Consider the following 16070-nt stretch of genomic DNA (forward strand, 5'->3'; position numbering starts at 1 on the left):
TTTGCGGAAATCGGCGCAAAGGTTTCAGGGCTTAAAATACCGCGTACTGGGCGAAGTGGTGGGAACATAACCAGAGCACCAGAGCGCTTGGCAGTTTCCGTAAACTATTTTCAAGTGATAACTTGAAGTGAAACCACCAAAGGAGTAAAATGCTTCCCAGGGCTCGTTGGAAAAAGTACTAGGCTTAACAAAAGCTGAAAAGATCTATTTAAAATTAGTTAAAATATAACCCTTTTAAGTCTCCGACATACCTAGTTATGTGAAACAAGACTGTTCAGCGGATGGTGGAAATTTTCCTGTTTCCTTAACAAAAACTGGATTGCTTGCCTCAACTCCCAGTCGGATACATCCCACCCAAATCCAGTTCTAGAGTGCCACACTTTTTCCAGCCTGCTCACAAACGACCTTCCGAAGTGAGGTTTCCCGCCATTTCACTTCAAGGAATGGATGGTCTCCTTCCCACCCCCCGAGCCCCGAGCCCCGAGCCTCGATCCTACGCGGCTATCCCCGCAAGGCGAGCAGCGTAACGCCAAGGGCAGTAGGCTGCATTACGATCCCGGCGACCGAGCCCAAAAGGTGACAACCCGAGTTGCTCGGTAAGTGCTCTGCGTACGACGAAAACCCGGAGCGAAAACACCCAAATCAAAACAGAAAGCCAAGCTGGGCGCCCACGGGCCCAGTGCCGGTGCCGGAGGACGAAGCGCAGCGGTTCCTGGGAGGAGCGAGGGTTGGGGGCGGAGGGCGAGCTTGCTCCAACTCGACTCCGGATTGGTCGGGTCCAGAGAGCCGAGTGACGACAGCCGGGGAGAACGTCTGATTTGTGTGGTGGGCGCGGGGAGGCGGGGAAGCGCATTGCGCAGGCGCAGCTGCTCGGCTCTTCTCGCCCTAGTGCTCCGGCCCAGCTCTCGCGGACAAGTCCCGACATCGCGCGCCCCCCCTCCGGGACCGCCCCCTCCCCCCCTCGGCGTCGTCGAAGATAAACAATAGTTGGCCGGCGGGCGCGGAGTGTGTCTCCCGCCGCCGGATTCGGCGGGCTGCGTGGACCGGCAGGATCCCAGCCAGCCGGCCATGGCGGGGCTGTACTCGCTGGGAGTGAGCGTCTTCTCCGACCAGGGCGGGAGGAAGTACATGGAGGACGTTACTCAAATTGTGGTGGAGCCCGAGCCGACGGCTGAAGAAAAGCCCTGGCCGCGGCGGTCGCTCTCTCAGCCGTCGCCTCCGCAGCCGTCACCGCCGGCTCTTGCTGGCAGCGAAGTCGCGGGGAAGGGCCCAGCGGTGGCAGACCGAGAGGCTCGCGACCCTCCCCCGGACGCCGCGGCCTCGCCAGCTCCCGGTCGTTGCTGCCGCCGCCGTTCCTCAGTGGCATTTTTCGCTGTGTGCGACGGGCACGGCGGGCGGGAGGCGGCACAGTTTGCCCGGGAGCATTTGTGGGGTTTCATCAAGAAGCAGAAGGGATTCACCTCGTCCGAGCCGGCGAAGGTTTGCGCTGCCATCCGCAAAGGCTTCCTCGCTTGTCACCTCGCCATGTGGAAAAAACTGGGTAAGTTCGCTGCTTGTCTGTCTCCCGCCTCTTTTTCGGGCAGTTGAGGGCTCTTCTCAGAGCGCCAGCACCGCGTGGGCCCCCGGCTCCGAGAGCGCTACAAAGTGCACACTGGTGGAAGTGAAGTGTCCCCTCGGTCCGGTAGCGCTTTGCAGGGTGGAAGGGCCGGCCAAAGTGGCGCTGGGAGAGATCGGATCGCTGTATCCCGCAGCCGCCCCGCGTCTAATTTCCACCCGGCCAGAGTCCGGGGAACCGGTCCTCTCCCGGCTTCACTTTGGAGGCAGGCTGAGAATACGTGTTTGAAACCTGGCGCCAGATTTTGGCCAAAAGTTGAATTCAGAGCACTTGGTACCTGAGTCCCACGCAAAGGAAGCCGGAGACGGCAGAAATGAGTGTTCCCTTAGAATCTGTCATAATTTTGCTCTTGCAGGACTTGTCCCTGTCGGGTTGCCTCCTGCCGGTGGTGTCAGGTCACCAAATTGACCCCCGGTGGCTGGTAGTTGAAGTATACTGTAGACTAGTTTAAGAAGGTCAAAGGTAATCATCCAGCGACTTAAAAGTCTTGGGAGGAAATCGGTTGTGTTGATCATAAAATGGTTTCAGGATCTTTATGCTTGTACTGCTTATGAAAAACAAAAGCGAGGAATGCGTTGTTACGTCTTAAACTGGCCCCACGTTAGGGTTGTGTGTTAAATTGTACTAGGGCTTTTTTTTTTTAGTTGCCTTAGCTTATTGCTGTCAGATAGTTCTCACCAGTTACTAGTTTAAAGTTGTAACTGCCCGTCAAAGTAACAAGAGAAAAAAAATTACTGATATATTAAAAGGAAATAGCTTACTTTCTAAAAAATTCGGTGTAGTTGTAGTTTCATATAAACTTTAAATTAGTTTTCTAAAGCATCCAGTGTTTCTGTACCCAACATGTGTTATTATACAGACTTAGAGCTGCTTACGCATTGCTCTGTATGAATGGCATGAATCTTTTCTAGAGAAAAGATAATAACTTATGTCATTTAAAAAAATCCTCTTGTTTAATGGTACCATAATGTTGGTTTATTTTTGGCAGAGGGACAGAGAGAGAAGAGTGTAAAGATTGGTCAAATAGAGAACATTTTTAAAAAACGTATTGTCATAGAGTTGTAGACTAGCTTCTTTCAAAGTCTGTTTTCTATTTGCCTGGCTTTCTGCCAAAAATTGTTTGATTGACTCATAAAACAACCAGTCCTCCTGTCAGAGGCGTTTCCCATCCAATCCCAGAGGCCCCTATTACTTGTTTTGTTTTTGTGTAGGCACAGCAGAGCTGAAAGCACTGCAGTATATTCCAGAAATATGTCATTTCATTGCCTGCAGGGCAACCAGGAGTGGACACCAAGGTAACAAGATAGAGGAAGATTAGACACAAAGAACTATTAAGAGTCCTGTTTATTTTGCAGTACACTTGGAGCAGCATGAATTTGCCATATATTTGAGCTAAAAGGATAAAGCATAAACCCTGTTACTTGAGCATTTTTTAATAAGGCAGGGACTGTGCCGTCAAATGCGAATGTGTTTTGTTTTTTTTTTTACATACACGTGCTTTTTGAGTCAAACTTTCACTCCTATGAGGCATGGTTTAGAGCCTTGTATACCAAACAAATATTCAAGTTTGCTTTGTTCCACAGCTAAGCCTTGTACTCCATCCTCAAAACTTAAATTAAAAAAAAAATGCTGAGTATAAAAAAATGCTGAGTATATGAAAGTCTTGACACAGGAGATGCAGGTTTTTTATTTTATTTTTTTAAAGATTTTATTTATTTGACAGAGAGTGAGAGAGGGAACACAAGCAGGGGGAGTGGGAGAGGGAGAAGCAGGCTTCCCGCTGAGCAGGAGCCCGATGCGGGCTCGATCCCAGGACCCTGGGATCATGACCTGAGCCGAAGGCAGACGCCTAACGGCTGAGCCACCCAGGTGCCCCAGGAGATGCAAGTTTTTAAGAAAAATTGTACTTCAGTCCCAAATTCATGGGTGGCTCCTCAATTTCTATAAAATAAACTGCAGTTTGTAATCTACAGGTCAAGCCCTTTCCACTCCAACTTTAGACTCCCTATTCGATTTTATCTGTTACTCACATTTCTAACACATTAATCTACTCACTTTTTTCCCCAGGGCATGTTGGAATACCACATTTTCTTGAATTTTCCCCCCAAAAAGAAAACGGAAAAATAAACTCCTCAATCTCTAAGTCTGTGTGTTTTCTTCTGTGAAGACTTCTGGTTTTTTTTGGAATTAAGCATCCTTTGTTTCTACTTTTTAGTGCTTATTAGGTTATAACAGTGCTTCTCAAACTTTTTGTTCTTAGAACCCTTTTTACTCTTAAATGATTGATGACCCCAAAGAGCTTTTGTTTATATGGGCTACATCTGTCATATTTACTCTGTGAGAAATTGAAACTGAGGAAAATTTAAAAGTATTTATTAATCTAGGGTACCTGGGTGTCTCAGTCATTAGGCGTCTGCCTTTGGCTCAGGTCATGATCCCAGGGTCCTGGGATCGAGTCTCACATCAGGCTCCCTGCTCTTCGGGGACCCTGCTTCTGCCTCTCCCACTCCTCCTGCTTGTGTTCCTGCTCTCACTCTCTCTCTCTCTGTCAAATAAATAAATAAATAAATCTTTTAAAAAAATACTAATCTAGGGCGCCTGGGTGGCTCAGTTGGTTAAGCGACTGCCTTCGGCTCAGGTCATGATCCTGGAGTCCCGGGATCGAGTCCCGCATCGGACTCCCTGCTCAGCAGGGGGTCTGCTTCTCCCTCTGACCCTCCTCCCTCTCATGCTCTCTCTCATTCTCTCTCTCAAATAAATAAATAAAATCTTAAAAAAAAAACTAATCTATTAAAAATAAACTAAATATATGTTAATATATTTAAGTGAATATGCTATTCATAATTCATTATATCTATTCAATAAATACTTATTATTAATATAATTTAAATGAAAAGTCACTTCTGAAATACTGAAATAAATATTCTCATAACTGCTTCTGCATTCCATCTTTTGTGCTGTGTTGTCTGGTTGAAGTATATAAACAAGGCAGCCTCACATGTATAGTAGGAAAAGGGAGGAATAGTTTAGTAGTGTTTTCAGATAATTCTGGATATTCTACACCAAAGTGATCGTTTCTTAAGGTTAGTAAAAATGGAATCTGAAACCTTATCATAGGACTTTTTATAGTTTTACATTAAAATCCATTGGTCTGTCTTGCGCTTTTTAAAAAGATTTATTTACTTATTTTTTTATTTGAGAGTGAGAGAGCACAGAGGGGAGCAGAGGGAGAAGCAGACTCCCCGCTTGAGCCTGATGTGGGGCTGGATCCCAGCACCCTGGGATCGGGACTTGAGCTGAAGGCAGGCGCTTAACCGACAGGGCCACCCAGGTGCCCCTGTCTTGCACTTTGAATGAATCCTTTACCCATGTGTAATTTATGACATGGTACATTAGTCATTTGGAAAATAATATTTCACTGAATTATGCAGATCTTCTAAATATTGATGTATTTTATTATGCAATATGAAACCATCACATTTGTTAATATTTCTGATCTCATCAGAAATGTCTTAAGATTGGGAAGCTATCAAGTTCACTGTAGTGGATACTCATTTTCCAAATGTAAGTTTTTAAGCAGCAGTTAGAAATTTATCACTGGCAACAGATACTGTCAGTTGCTTTTCTTTCTCTTTTTTTAAAGAGATTTTTGTTTGTTTTAAGATTTTTTTTATTTATTTGACAGAGAACACAAGGGGGGGCAGGGGGGAGCAGCAGGCAGAGGGAGAGGGAGAAGCAGGCTCTCCGCTGAGCAGGGAGTCCAATGTGGGACTCAATCCCAGGACCCTGGGATCATGACCTGAGCCCAAGGCAGACGCTTAACTGATTGAGCCACCCAGGCACCCCATCAGTTCTTTTTCTTGAAGAGAGAGTCTCACTTTGTTTATTTTGAAGAAAATGTATGCCAGATGCCTAAATCTTACTATCATTCTTCCAAGTAAAAATGATGGTCCATGAAAAATGGGGTTAGTTCATTCCATAATTCACAGAGTCAGAAGTACTTTTCCTCTAGATAGCCATACTGTTCAACAGAAGCCTGTTGTACATACTTCCCTTTTTGTCATACAGAATATAAAAAGATGTGTATTCATGGGTGGAGGCTTAATAAAATTAATTTTTATTGCAACATCAAGCACATTCTTAAGTAAAATTGGTTTGCCTTTTTTAAACTGCAAGTAGGTGGCTATGGAGAATACAGTGACTGCTAGCTCAGTTTGGTGTCACTGCCTTGATTCCTGCTAAAACCAGCAGTTTTACCACTGTTTTTGAACCATCAGTGAAAAGGGCAAATAAACTCTTAGAGTTTATATGAAAGTAATTTTGGCTTTGTGAAATTACTGTAAAGATCACAAAGACCACTGTGAGATAATCATTATGTTTTATCTGCCTCTCAGATAAATCTTGAGGTCTTTGGTGGGGGGGTGCCTTATATACTTTATAATTAATCTATTATAGCTGACTCCTTGCTCAAAGTAGCTGCTAGTTTAGTTGAATTTCTGTGGGTGAAATGATTGTCTTTTTACTTTTATTTTCTAATTAAAATAATTTTCCCCCTTTAAAAGTTGTGGTAAAATACACATAAGATTTACCATTTTAGCCAATTTTATGTGTACAATTCAGTGGTATTAAGTACACTCACAGTATTGTGCACCCATCACCACTGTCCATTTTCGGAATTTGTTCATCATCCCATACAGAAACTCTGTAATCATTAAATGGTAATTCCCCATTACCCTCTTCCCCAGCCCCTGGTAACCTCTGTTTTACTTTATGTCACTATGAATTTGCCTATTCTAGGTACCTCATATAACTGGAATCATACAGTATTTGTCCTTTTGTGTTTTATTTGACTTAGCATACTGTCTTTAAGTTTCATCCAAATTATAGCATGTATCAGAATTTTTTCCTTTTTAATGGTGAGTAATATTCTATCCTTTGTGTATACGACGTTTTGTTTATCCATTCATCTGTTGATGGACATTTGGGTTGTTTCCACCTTTGGCTAGTGTGAAAAATGCTGCTGTGTACAAAGGTATGTAAGTGCTTGAATCTGTTTTCAGTTCTTTTGGGTAGAAACCCTAGAAGTGGAATTAAAGTCCTTTTTTTTCATATTTTCTTATTTTTTGATCTCAAGTTATAGTATGGGCCTAGTTTATGTATATTCACATGTATGGTTTTACTGTTCTTGTGTTAATGTTTGCCTTCTCAGAAATAATGTTTTAAAGTTTGTGCTTTTTTTAGGTTTGTTCATTTGAAATAATGTTCTTTTTGCCTCTTTCTTTCGATAGATCAGAGAAAGTAGTGAACAAATTGCAGTTTTAATTCCTGTGTATCGGGAATTATGATTTACTTATGTTATCAAGAGAGCCTCTGGAAAGATAACAGTATGTTGTTGAAATAAATGTGATCTCTGATTTGATTATGGGAAATCTACCACAGTATTTGTAGAGGAAGATGGAATATGGAATTTTTTTTTAGGGACTGTTATTTACTTTCCCTTTGTTTTGATTTTCAGTATTATTGAACAGTATCAATATTTCAGAAATTGCAAGAGAGAGGGGGTGTGTGTGTGTGTATGTGTGTGTGTGTGAGTGTGTGTGGCATACGTGCATTACTTTTGCTGGTTTAAAATGATTCCAAAATAACAAAATGTAGGTGATAAATATGTCTAAAAAGATTTTTTAAATTTTTCTTTTTTTAAATTATGTTTTAATTTTAATTCCAGTATAGCTAAAATAAAGTGGAAGTTTTGTTACCTTAGTGTGACTGAGGATCAGAGCATTTACTTTAAAGAATATGACCAAAAGAATTATGAAGGGCTGGTCTTTTTTTTTTAAAGATTTTATTTATTTATTTGAGAGAGAGAATGAGAGACAGAGAGCATGAGAGGGGGGAGGGTCAGAGGGAGAAGCAGACTCCCTGCCGAGCAGGGAGCCCGATGTGGGACTCGATCCCAGGACTCCAGGATCATGACCTGAGCTGAAGGCAGTCGCTTAACCAACTGAGCCACCCAGGCGCCCTGAAGGGCTGATCTTAACCTAAATTGTTGGTTATAGGTTTGGCAGGTAGTTTTTGTTACCTTAAAATTTAGAGATACTGAAACAGAAAGAAAATGGGAGGGGTAGAGGGAAAGACAAGGGAGAGTGAGATAGAACTAAATTTGAAGAAGGGTTCTCTTAAATCAAGAGAATTTTAAACCTGTATATTTTAGTTTGGTATTTCTCAGTTTTTATATTCAAGGACTTTCACCCTCTCACACATCACATGTTTGAAAGAGTTTGCCATATTTTTCAAGTACTGATTTTTTTCTATTTTTGTTAATCATTTTTTACTTTTGATCAGTATTAGATAATCTGTTATCACATGTTGCATATATCAATAGTTCATTCCTTTTTATTACTGAGTAGTATTCCATTGTATAGATACACTACAATTTGTTTATCCATTCACCTGTTGATGGGCATTTGGGTTGTCTGCAGTTTTGGCTGTTACAAATAAAGCTGATGTAAAGTTTTTCTTTACAGTAGAAGGCCACTAATAAATGTAGAAAGAATGATAGGATTTTAGAAAATCATATTTAGTAACCATCATAATAATGATTCAGTCAAGAAACATTAGCGAATGCTAAAACTAGTGGGTGAAAATTTGAGGAACAGAATTATATGTTAGTTTTTTTTTTTTTTAAGATTTTATTTATTTATTTAATTAACAGAGAGAGAGCGCGCCAGTGTGAGAGGGAACACAAGCAGGGGTGTGGGAGAGGGAAAAGCAGACTTCCGTCCGAGCCGGGAGCCCGATGCAGGGCTCTATCCCAGGACCCTGGGATCGTGACCTGAGCTGAAGGCAGTCGCTTTAACCAACTGAGCCACCCAGGCGCCCCTATATGTTAGTTTCTTATTGGGTACCTTAAAACAACAGAAATTTATTCTTCATGGTTCTGGAGGCCAGAACTCTGACATCAAGGTGTTAGCCTCTGTTTTGGAGGCTCTGAGGGAGAATCTCTTCCATGCTCTCTCTCTTAGCTTCTGGTGGCTGCCAGCAGTACTTGCATTTCTTGGCTTGTAGATTTATTACCTAGTCTCCACTGTCTTAATATCACCTCCTCTGTGTCTTCTCCCCTTCTCTCTCTCTTTTTTTTTCCATTTTATTTATTTTTTTATTGTTATGTTACTCCCCTTCTCTTCTAAGGACACCTGATTTTGGATTTAGGGCCCACTCTAATCCAGGATGATCTCTTCTTAAGATCTTTAACCTAATTACATCCGCAGAGACCCTTTTCCCGAATAAGGTCACGTTCACAGGTTCTGGGTGGGCCTGTCTTTCATGGGGGTGGGGGGACCATTCAACCCACTACAAGGATTTTTATATTATCTGAGATTATCTTCCCACAAATACTTATTAATTACAAGGGGGAAAAGATTATAGTGGAGAAACCTGGTAGATACCACCTTAATCAAATGACCAAAGGTAGCATCATTTTTAATGGATAAATTGAAATTGTATACCACCTGCAATAAAAAGATCATATTTAACACTTCTGTGATATTCCTTCCAAAAATGCATAATCTGAATACAAACATGAGGAAACATGAAACAAATCCAAATGGAGGATATTCTTAAAATGATTGGTATAGTACTCTTAAAAAGCATCAAGGAAACAGAGGAATTGTTACAAATTGAAAGACTAAAGAGATATGAGTAAATATAATAAAGTGGTCCTAAATTTTATCCTTTCATTTTAAAGCATATTAGGATAATTGATAAAAATTTGAATGAGATCTGTAGATTTGATGTAGATTTTTTTTTTTTAGGATTTTATTTATTTATTTGACAGAGAGCAAGAGCAGGAACACAAGCAGGGGGAGTGGGAGAGGGAGAAGCAGGCCTCCTGCTGAGCAGGGAGCCCGATGCGGGGCTCGATCCCAGGACCCCAGGATCATGACCTGAGCCGAAGGCAGACGCTTAACGACTGAGCCACCCAGGCGCCCCAGATTAGATGTAGATTTCTGATATTGATGGTTGACTGTGGACATGTAGAATGCCCTTGTTTATAGGAATTAGATAATGTAATTGTATTTGGGATTGTAGCATATCTTGTTGGTCATTTAGTCTCTATCAGTTCAAGAAAAAGTAATTCTTTGAATTATTCATGCAAAAAAGAAAAGGCAAACCTGAAGTAACAGGTCTCAGAAGTTCAGAAATCTGAGTATCTCCAGGAATTTAGGTAGCAGTTTAGGTATTAGAATTTAGGTAACCAGAACCTGGTTAGGGTACCTCTGGGCCTCTAGGTGATAGGAACTAGTGGACACTCACTGAAAGGTTTTAGTCTCTGGGATGGATCAGCTCCACAGTTTTCTGGCATTATGCCTTTCTAAGATGCAAATATCTGAAAGAGTCTGACCTGGTTTATTGCCCTCTAGGCTAGGAGCAAGCAAGTTTTTCAGTTGCATTAGAGAAAGACTGCATGCAGTGGAGGTTGTGTACTCCAGAACAAAATTGGGATGCTAGGGCGCCTGGGTGGCTCAGTTGGTTGGGCAACTGCCTTCGGCTCAGGTCGTGATCCTGGAGTCCCGGGATCGAGTCCCGCATCGGGCTCCCTGCTCAGCGGGGGGTCTGCTTCTCCCTCTGACCCTCTTCCCTCTTGTGCTGTCTCTCATTCTCTCTCTCAAATAAATAAATAAAATCTTTAAAAAAAAAATTGGGATGCTAGTACTAGGGGAGGGATGGGGGAGCTGGACAGGTGCACACTATATTTAGTACTATAAATAAGGGCTCAAGTGAAAGCCACATAGCGTTATGCTTCATTTGGATTATTCCCTCAGGAAAAAAAAAATTCTCAAAGCTGAATTATTTGTTTAAAGAATGTACATCTTTTGATGGTTGTGGGTATTTGTTTTCATATTGCTTTCCTGAAAGCTTTACATCTCCATACTACTTTGGCATTAGAATTCTGTAACAACTCTTAGCATAGTGATTTAGGAGTATGTTATATTGCCTGGGTTTGAATCCCAGATATTCCACTTAACTATCTGTATGACCCTGGGTAAAACTTCTTTGATCTGGAGCATACTCATCTCTAAAATAGAGATGATGATAGTACTTCCCTCCTGAGAGTTAAATAATTTGGTACATATTATTTGGTACATGGTAAGTACATAAGTTCCTCAAGTTTTAAATTTATTACAAAAAAACATACATTCTGTACTTATTTATAATAATTTTATTTTATTCAGACGTTTCATACTTTTTTTTTTTGAAAGACTGTATTTATTTGATAGAGTGCGCACAAGTAGGCAGAAAGAGAAGGAGAAGCAGACCCACTCCCCCACCCCCGCTGAGCAGGGAGCCTGATGAGGGACTCAATCCTAGGACCCCGGGATCATGACCTGAGCCGAAGGCAGACGCTTAACTGACTGAGCCACCCAGGTGCCCCTAGAAATTTCATACTTTTGTTTTAAAATTTATTAGTCTTTGTTTAAATGGCTCATACATATTTTCTTGCTTAAAAATACTTTCCGTAAGTTAGAAGTCATGTACTGATACTGTCTTTCTAATATACTCCTAGTTTTTTTTTTTTTTTTAAGATTTTATTTATTTGACAGAGCAAGCACAGGCTGGGGAGTGGGAGAGGGAGAAGCAGGCTCACCACTGAGCAGGGAGTCTGACGGGGAACTCTGTCCCAGGACCCCAAGATCATGACCTGAGTGGAAGGCAGAGGTTTAACCGACTGAGCCACTCAGGCGCCCAATATGCTCCTAGTTTTAAGACATTTGTTTATAAGTCATTTTTTAAAAATTAAAAGATTAAAATGTAAAGTAGAAAAAAAGACAAATTATAAAGATGTTGATTCCTTAATATATAAATTTATTGCAGTTTTAATCAGAACCTCAACAGGTTTTTTTTTTAAAAGATTTATTTATTTGAGAGAAAGAGAAAGAACTTGAGTGGGAGGAGCAGAGGGAGAGGGAGAGAGAATCTCAAGCAGACTCCACGTTGAGCACGGAGTCAGATATGGGACTCCATCTCACTCACGACCCTGAGATCACAACCTGAGCCAAAACCAAGAGTCAGGCACTTAAATGACTGCGCTGCCCAGGCGCCCCAGGGTTTGTTTTTGTTTTTGTTTAATTTCCAAGTTGCTTCTAAAGTTTATTTGGAAAAATTCTTGAGAATTGAGAAAGAATAATTGGGGGATACTTAAACTCCCAATTATTGAAAAGAACCATAAATAGATTAGTAGAATGAGTCTAGAAATAGATCTGAGGCAAAATGTAGCATATGATAAAAGGTGACTTTTCAAATGAAGAAAGCATGGATTGTTGGGTATTTTTAGATCATTGCAGAATATCTCTTTGCACATATTAGGGCTTTTGACCAAAAAATGTGATTTAAATATTAATATTATATCTTTGAATATCCTTTTTTTTTTTTTTAAAGCTCTTTTTCTTCTTTTCCATCTTGTTCTAGGTGCTTTTTGCAAACTGCTCGTAGGTCTTAGGTAAATTTTGTTTTCTGAATGTGCCTAAGAACATTTTTTTCTGGGAGTTCACCTCATTAATACTTATTATGTTAATAGATTTTTATTTTTTTAGGTTCTTAGCTGCAAAAAACCAATAAGCTGGTTTGAAAAGAAAAGGTTTTAACGAGATCTATAATTAACCCACAAAATAACTGAAAAGGCTAAAGAAACATTCAACATACTCTAGGCTAAGCTTCTAGGAATAATATCTGTAACCAAACTGGGAAACTAGATGGGCTGGGGAGCTATGTGCTGTGATCTACGCTTGCAAAATTGATGCCTTCTTCCTGCTGCTGCTGCTTTTTTTTTTTTTTTTTAACTTTAAACAAATTGTGAAATATAGCATACATATAGAAAAGGCCATAAAACATAAATGTACACTTCAGTGAAGAGTTGTAAAATGAACACCATCTGGTTAAGAAAGAGAACATTGCCTATACTACAGAAGCTCCCATATGTCTTTTCTCATCACATATTTTTATCTTCTCTCAAGGGGTAACCACAGCCTGACTTTTGTGGTGATAGTTCTGGTGGGGTTTACTTCTTTTCTTTTAAGAGATTTTATTAATTTTTTGATTGATTGATTGAGAGCCTGTGGGGTGGGAGAGATGGAGAGAGAGAATCTTAAGAGATTGAAGAGGGAGACAGAATCTTAAAGAGAGAGAATCTGAGGCAGGCTCCAATCCCCATGTGAGGCCTGGTGTGGGGCTGGATCTCAGGACCCTGAGATCATGACCTGAGCCCGTATAAGCAATGCAGCTCTGAACATTCATATATATTATGTGTACATGTACATTATTTCATGGTATATATCTAGGGATAGTGAATGGTCAAAGTATATACATATCTTCATTTTTTGATAATGCCTAGATGGTTTCTGAAGTGGTTATATCAGTTTATACTTCCACGAGTAGTTAATAGAACATGTTCCACATTCTTAATGACAGTTTCTATTGTCAGACTTTAATTTATGCAGTCTGATAATTATATAGTGGTATCTCATGGTGGTTTTTAATTTGTATTTCCCTGTTGATTAAAGAAGCTGAACACCTTTGCAAGTTTTTTGTCTGTTTGGAATTCCTCTTTTGCAAAAGGCCTGTTCGAGCCTTTTGTCCATTTTTCTGTTGCATAGTTTGTCTTGTTGATTTGTTTTGTAGGGGCATTTTTATATTCTCGATACCATTTCTGTGGTGTGTTATTACAAATTACATTTTGTGAGTTGTCTTTTCAACTCTAGTAATGGTATCTTCTGATGAACAGAAATTCTTAATTTTAATAGTAGTATAGCTTCTTAATCATTTTCTTTCTTTTTTTTTTTGGTTATTAAATAATTTGTTTTTTGTATTGCATTTATAAAGAAAACAGACAATGAACCCAGTAGAAAGAATAAAAATGCATTTGGGGTTGTAACTGACAGCGATAGAAATCCTTTAGTGAGATCGTGGCAATTTGACAGTATTATGATTAAGTTCAATAAAGGTACATGGGGTACTTGGAAGATCAAATTCTATAGCTGCCTCTTTCTACGGCTTCTAATTCATCTGGCTCCTTAAACGATAGGGGGAAAAGCCCTTATTTGGTAGGAAAACATTTCCAGAAAGAAGTTACAGGTTCTTTCATTAAAATTTCTTCTCACATCAGTTGTTAAAATGGGGCCTTCTATTTGTGTTTTGGTTATTTCACTTTAATATCGTCACCAGAATTCCTGTAATTGCACAATTGTTATTTTACAGTGTAGACAAGAATTCAGTTCTAGTCTGCTATTGCTTTAGATATATATATATATATATATATATATATATGTATATATATATATATAGCTGAAAAGCCAATTCCTTCACAGCCAGTGGGCATCCTAGGTGAATTTGGCCTTGATTGGGCTCTGCCAAAGACTAATAAGACTAAAATGTGAAACAGCCTCTCACCCTGTACCCTTGTCTTTCCATTAAAACACCCTTTAAATTATAAGCATCCTTTTTAAAAAGAGCTATGAAGATGATGAGCTCATCCTTTTATTCATTGTCTCTAAGACTCAAATTTTCTAGTGCATCTCCTATTGCCAGCATAGGGATGAGAAGGGGAAAGGGTGTTAATCATTTTCTTTATATGGCTAGCCCATCCTTTGTCTTTAGGAAATCCCTTCCTATCCTGAGGTCATGAATGTACCTTCCTGTATATTTTCTAAGCATTTTAGCTTTGCTTTTCATATTAGGTCATTTAATGTGTCTGGAATTGATTTTTTTTGTGCGTGGCATCAGGGACCCAGAGTGTTGGGGTTTTATTGTTTTGTTTAATCTTGTCCCAATTCCATGTACTAAAAGTCAATCTTTTTTTTTTTTTTTTTGAGATTTTATTTATTCAGTGGGGGAATGAGCGGGAGGGGAGGGGCAGAAGGAGAGGGAGAAGCAGACTTCCCACTGAGCAGGGAGCCCGACCCCAGGGCTCAGTCCCAGGACCCTGGGATCATGACCTGAGCAGAAGGCAGACGCTTAACCGACTGAGCCACCCAGGCACCCCTGAAAGTCAAATCTTTTCTCCACTATTCATGTATCAAGTGTTTAAAAATGCATGGGTCTGTTTCTCTGCTCACTATTCTGTTCTTTTGGTCCAGTAGTTTACAACTTTTCCATGAAGGTCTTGTTAGAGATTTGTTAGCATTATTCCCAGATACAGTATACCTTTTGCTGCTGTTGTGAATGGTATCTTTTTTTAAAAGTTACATTTTGTAATTTTTTTGTTGCTGGCTTAGGGAAATAGCATTGGGTTTTTTTTTTTAATATAACAATTTTTATATTCAGTAACCTTACTGAACCTTATCAATGCCAATCTACAGATGCTTTTGATTCTTCCACAGATGTTTTCTTGGGGGCCATTTTCTCTTTGTATACTCTTGATGCCTCTTCGGCTGTTTGCTTTTCTTAAACTAAAACAAACAAACCTAACATTTATTGAGCACTTACAATGTGTCTGGTACTGTGCAGGTGGTTTTTACATGTGTATGTATATGAATTTCTGGCTTCATCAGTAATGGTAGCCATTCTGTTTCCCTCAGCAATTGTGAGGGTCATTATTTCATATGCTGCAAGCAGCCCTCTGTTGTGAGTGACAGGGCATTCTGTAGGGTGGATTCCATCTGCAGGATGAGATGAGATGCGCTGTAGGATTCAAGAAATGTCTTTTCGGCATATGTAATATTGTAAAGAAAAGAACTCTAATTAGTCTGAATATGCTAGAGATGCCTTGTGGCTATGAAAGTTGTGTGGCACCCCATCCAGGTTTTCAGGCCCTATTTCTTCCACCTCATCCCTGTTGAGACCCTGTTGTCTCTATCAACAGATACATCACTTTCCTGAAGAGAGGTGTTATAGGAACTAAAATGTCGCTTAGGAACTAAAATGTTTTACTTTTTACTATGCGGAGAGTTTAGGCACTGACCTAGCTCCTGCAGTTATAAATAAACCTGTCAAGCTTCTACCATCCATTCCTATCTCAGCCTTTGCCACTGTCTCTGAGTTTGAGCTTTTCAGGGACTCTGTTAACAGGGCAAACTGATGTATTGCCTTTATGACTGTGCTTTTCACTTATAATGGACTACAAGTTTTGTATTCTGATTTTCCCTTAATTCCATTTCTTTAAGATTCCACGGATTCCTCAGATTTGTGTATGACCTTCCTCTGTGTTTCATGACTGCTGTGGACTTTTTCTAATATTGATATTCTGTCCTTTCAGTGGGATTTTGGTGAGGAGACTGTGTCAGTGTTTGGATTCAGTTGGCTATCTTGAACTGTAAATTGTAGTTTGTTTAATATGACAGAATATTTCAGAATATTTTAATGACAAAATGTAATTAGTCAATATAAGGTTTTGGAATTAAATATATTGGGTCTCTGCCACTTAATATTTGAGTTATCTTAAACAACTTAATCTTAACTATTC

The 16070-nt window shown here is 40.1% G+C and overlaps 1 protein-coding gene across 1 annotated transcript in view; it reads left to right on the top strand.

Moving 5' to 3' along the window:
• The first annotated feature begins 893 nt into the window (after window positions 1-893).
• PPM1D (protein phosphatase, Mg2+/Mn2+ dependent 1D) overlaps window positions 894-16070 on the top strand; it is a 51617-nt gene continuing 36440 nt past the window's right edge. The window contains exon 1 of the mRNA XM_021704109.2: window positions 894-1540. Within this exon, the coding sequence (XP_021559784.1) occupies window positions 1069-1540 (472 nt within the window). The 5' untranslated portion in view covers window positions 894-1068. The remainder of the gene's footprint in view (window positions 1541-16070) is intronic.

Source organism: Neomonachus schauinslandi, chromosome 15, assembly GCF_002201575.2.
Source record: "Neomonachus schauinslandi chromosome 15, ASM220157v2, whole genome shotgun sequence".
In the NCBI taxonomy this organism is placed as follows: Eukaryota; Metazoa; Chordata; class Mammalia; order Carnivora; family Phocidae; genus Neomonachus; species Neomonachus schauinslandi.